We start from the raw sequence: 3804 nt of genomic DNA on the forward strand, positions 1-3804 counted from the left end.
CACCGCCCTAGGGGACATCGGCAACCGTGTCACTGAGCCGAAGGCGCGGTCCGCTGTAAAGAAGGCGGCGAGGGAGGGCAGCTGCGAGCCAGGCACCAGGCTCGCCACCTCTGCGGAGAAGGTCACTACGAGGAGGACGCAGAGGGCAGCCGCCAAGAAGTCAGTGCAGCTGCCAGCACCAGAGCGCAAGCCGGACCCCCAGCCGGAGTCCTCCCAGGTACCACTCACCATCTCCTTGGGACCCTGCGGCCCCTCCCCAGCCCCGGTCTGTGCTACCCCTGTGGCAGAGCTGGGCTGAGTGGGGGACGTAGCCGGACTCGGGGCCCTGAAACTGGAGTCAGGAGCCTCCACAGCGCTCCTGCACTGCACTGCTGGGTGCAGTTTGCCCCACAGGAGCCTTTGCTTGGCCTGCACTGGGCCTCTGAGGGAGGTGCTGCCTGCGCTGATCTTGAGTTTTATTGTAGTTGGAGCCTCAGTCTCCAACACCCATGGAGATATCTGGATGTGCACCATCGGAGGACATGCTGTGTCAGGCTTTTTCTGATGTCTTGCTTGATGTCGAAGATGTAGATGCAGAAGATGGCAGTGACCCAGACCTCTGCAGTGCCTATGTGAAGGACATCTACAAGTATCTGAAAAACCTTGAGGTTGGTAGGAGCAGGTCAGAACTGCAAAAGGCATCTGCTGACACTTAAAGTGAACCTGTCACTACAGGCATGGCTTAGAGCTGACAGTTACTTTCACCTGTGGATTTTCATGAGGCATTAATAAGTGATCCCTCAATTCAAAATACAAGATTAAACTGAGCTTACAACGTAAACGGATTCTGCTTCTTAGACCAATCCACCAGTAGTGCTAGTAGTGTGCTCCTTCCAGCCCATTGCTAGTAAACAAAGAAACCTTACTCCCTGTTCGCTATGCCTGTACTGAACTCCTCGATAAGCTACAGATGTAACAGATGCCAGGTGTTGCAAACACTTGAGCTAAGTGTCTAAATCTATTAACCCTATTCCTTCCACACAGGAAAATCAGCCTGTCAGACCAAAATACCTGGACGGCCAGGAAATCAGTGGGAATATGCGTGCCATTCTCATAGACTGGCTTGTGCTAGTACAGATGAAATTCAGACTCCAGCAAGAGACATTGTACATGGCAGCTGCTATCATCGATCGCTTCCTGCAGGTGAGCGACTTGCGTCCACTGTCAGGCAATGCTTTTTCCCCTAAGCTAAAGCACCACGAGCACTCATCAGCAACACTATACATGGATAGATGTGTACTTGACCATCAAAGGGCATTTGATGTTTAATTGTATGGACCACGTAATGCTTGCGGCTAAGAACAGTGACCTGATATATCAAAACTGGTTACTCTTATCCCTGGTTTGATCTCAAAGCCTTCCAATACCCCTGCAGATGCCAGCAGAGGTGACAGATGATGGACAGTTATTTTGTATGTGCCAGTATGCACATTCTGTCCTGCCACAGAACCACATTTACCCTGGCCACCTTGGAAAGCTGTCTTCTGACCCAAGTCATTCACATAAACCTGTTCTGCTTCTTACTACAGGACAACGCCATTTCAAAGAGGATGTTGCAGCTAGTTGGTGTCACGGCTATGTTCATTGCCAGCAAATATGAAGAGATGTATCCCCCACGTGTTGGTGACTTTGCCTATATAACTAATCACACTTACACTAGTACCCAAATCTGCCGGATGGAGATGAAGATCCTGCGTGCCCTTGACTTTGGTCTAGGTCGCCCTCTCCCTCCACACTTCCTAAGGAGGGCTTCGAAGATTGCAGAGGTAGTGTTGAGAACAGGTGCTACTGTAAGCAGCATCTAGAAAATGCAATATTTGATTGTGGCAGCTTGTTAAAATGGATCAAAACTTCTGAGTATGGCAACAGTTTAGTAACTGAGCCTGGCTGAGACCTACCTCTCATGTACAAACAGGTCTTGTTTGTCTGCTTTCAGTCATATGAGCCTAACCCATCCAAAACCAGAGTTAAAATGCCTGCCTGGTACTGCAGGTTAACTGCTAGCCTGCCACTGAAAGGAGTGGTCCTACACTATGAGCAGCCTCATACAGCTCAGAACTGCTATGAGATTAAAGCCACTTGAATTTCAAGCCCATAGCTGTAAAAATGTTTGCTAAGGAAGTATTTCTTCCTGCTCGACTAAACTACAGCTTGATAGGATGCTCTTACCTTGGAGATAGACAATACTCAACTCTGACTTACTGCAGGTGGACTTTGAACAGCATACTCTGGCCAAGTACCTAATGGAGTTGTGCATTGTGGACTATGATATGGTTCACTTTCCTCCGTCCAAGACTGCAGCAGCTGCTTCTTGTTTGTCTCTGAAACTCCTTGATGGATGCGAGTGGGTAAGTCATCCTTGTCAGACCACTTTTCAGTCTGGGGCTCAGTGTGCCTGTGCACAGCTTAAAAGGCCACTCTGAGCCAGATGCATTTCCCCTCCTCCCCTTAAGGTATCCCAGTGTTTTCTTGTCTGCCTGGATCCATTACAAGGGCACAGAAGTAGAGCCTTCTCCTGAGACAGGAGACTGCAATTGCCCAAGCCTGACACCCAGCGTCCTCAGATTGTTCTAGCAGGCTTGTCTAATCACTTACCTTCCTTTCAGACAGCAACTTTGCAGCGCTACACATCTTACACAGAGAGCGACCTTATCCCAGTTATGCAGCACATGGCTAAGAACGTAGTTCTTGTGAACAAAGGCATCACCAAGCACTTGGTAAGAATCTCATGGTGTAGGTGGGGAATATGTGTGGCAAGTGTTGGTATGTAGTGCTCCAAAGCTGGCTTAGCTGAGCCACTACAGGTCTGACTTGGACCAGACCTGGTCACTTCAGCTTAAGATCTCTATGTTACCAAAACGGCACGATCCAGCCATGGTCTTGTGTGCTAAGATGGGTTTGGCTTGACCATCAAGTCTCAGGTGAGCTGTAATAGTGTATGTTTATGAAAAGCATAAACTTAAACTTCTCTCTTGCAGGCAGTCAGGAACAAATATGCCAGCAGCAAAAATGCCAAGATAAGCGTCATTAAACAGCTCAATTCAGCTATCATACAGAATCTAGCAGAGCCTCTGATTAAAGACTCGTAAGTGTTATATGAATTCCAGCAGAACTTGAGTACTATGTGTCATCGTGTATATACTGTATCTTATTTGTGGTGTTTGGGTTTTGAAATAAAGTATGATGCCCTTTTTATCTGTGGGGTTTTTTTGTTGTAGTACAGTTGCCTTCCTCCTCCAGCTGAGGTGTCTCTGTGGAGGCTGTGAACAGTGAGAGGTTATTAGGCCCTCACCTAGCGCTCCTCCTGTGGGTGCAGGCAGGAGTGGTGGCACAGGCTCTGCTGCTGCGGTAGTAGAGACGGCATCTGCCAAATCAGTCGGATGAGAGTGCAGCTCTATTAAAATACTTAGTGTTTATTCAGGGTGGTCTGTCTATTGTTAACAACATCTTTCAGGTCTATGTTTAATAGATAGCGGTCAAAGAGGTGTATCTGCCTTCGCTTAGAGGTGTCAACTGTTTTCTGCCTACCCCTCTCCCCAGTTCGTTGGGGTTTTTTTGTCTTTGTCACAAATATTTAACTGTCGTCCTGCTTCCCTTCTCTTTTTTTACCTGGAAGATACCTGGGAGGAGGGGCTGCCTCGTTCCCTCCTTGTGCCGACCGCAGGAGAGGGCCTTTTCTCTGGGAGGGCTCGGGTGAGGAAAACCTCAGCGGCGAAAACGCCTGCTTGTGGCGGCCGGGGGCAGCCTGTGCCCCGACGCGGAACC

General features: G+C 48.9%; 1 protein-coding gene across 1 annotated transcript in view; it reads left to right on the plus strand.

The window, feature by feature from the left end:
* CCNB1 (cyclin B1) overlaps positions 1-3124 on the plus strand; it is a gene marked incomplete at both ends in the record, with an annotated part of 3390 nt that extends 266 nt beyond the window's left edge. The window contains 7 exons of the mRNA XM_010139161.1: positions 12-217; positions 465-647; positions 1024-1182; positions 1569-1805; positions 2247-2387; positions 2646-2756; positions 3018-3124. Of these exons, the coding sequence (XP_010137463.1) occupies positions 12-217; positions 465-647; positions 1024-1182; positions 1569-1805; positions 2247-2387; positions 2646-2756; positions 3018-3124 (1144 nt within the window). The remainder of the gene's footprint in view (positions 1-11; positions 218-464; positions 648-1023; positions 1183-1568; positions 1806-2246; positions 2388-2645; positions 2757-3017) is intronic.
* Positions 3125-3804: the final 680 nt, after the last annotated feature.

Source organism: Buceros rhinoceros, unplaced genomic scaffold, assembly GCF_000710305.1.
Source record: "Buceros rhinoceros silvestris isolate BGI_N320 unplaced genomic scaffold, ASM71030v1 scaffold43506, whole genome shotgun sequence".
NCBI lineage: Eukaryota > Metazoa > Chordata > Aves > Bucerotiformes > Bucerotidae > Buceros > Buceros rhinoceros.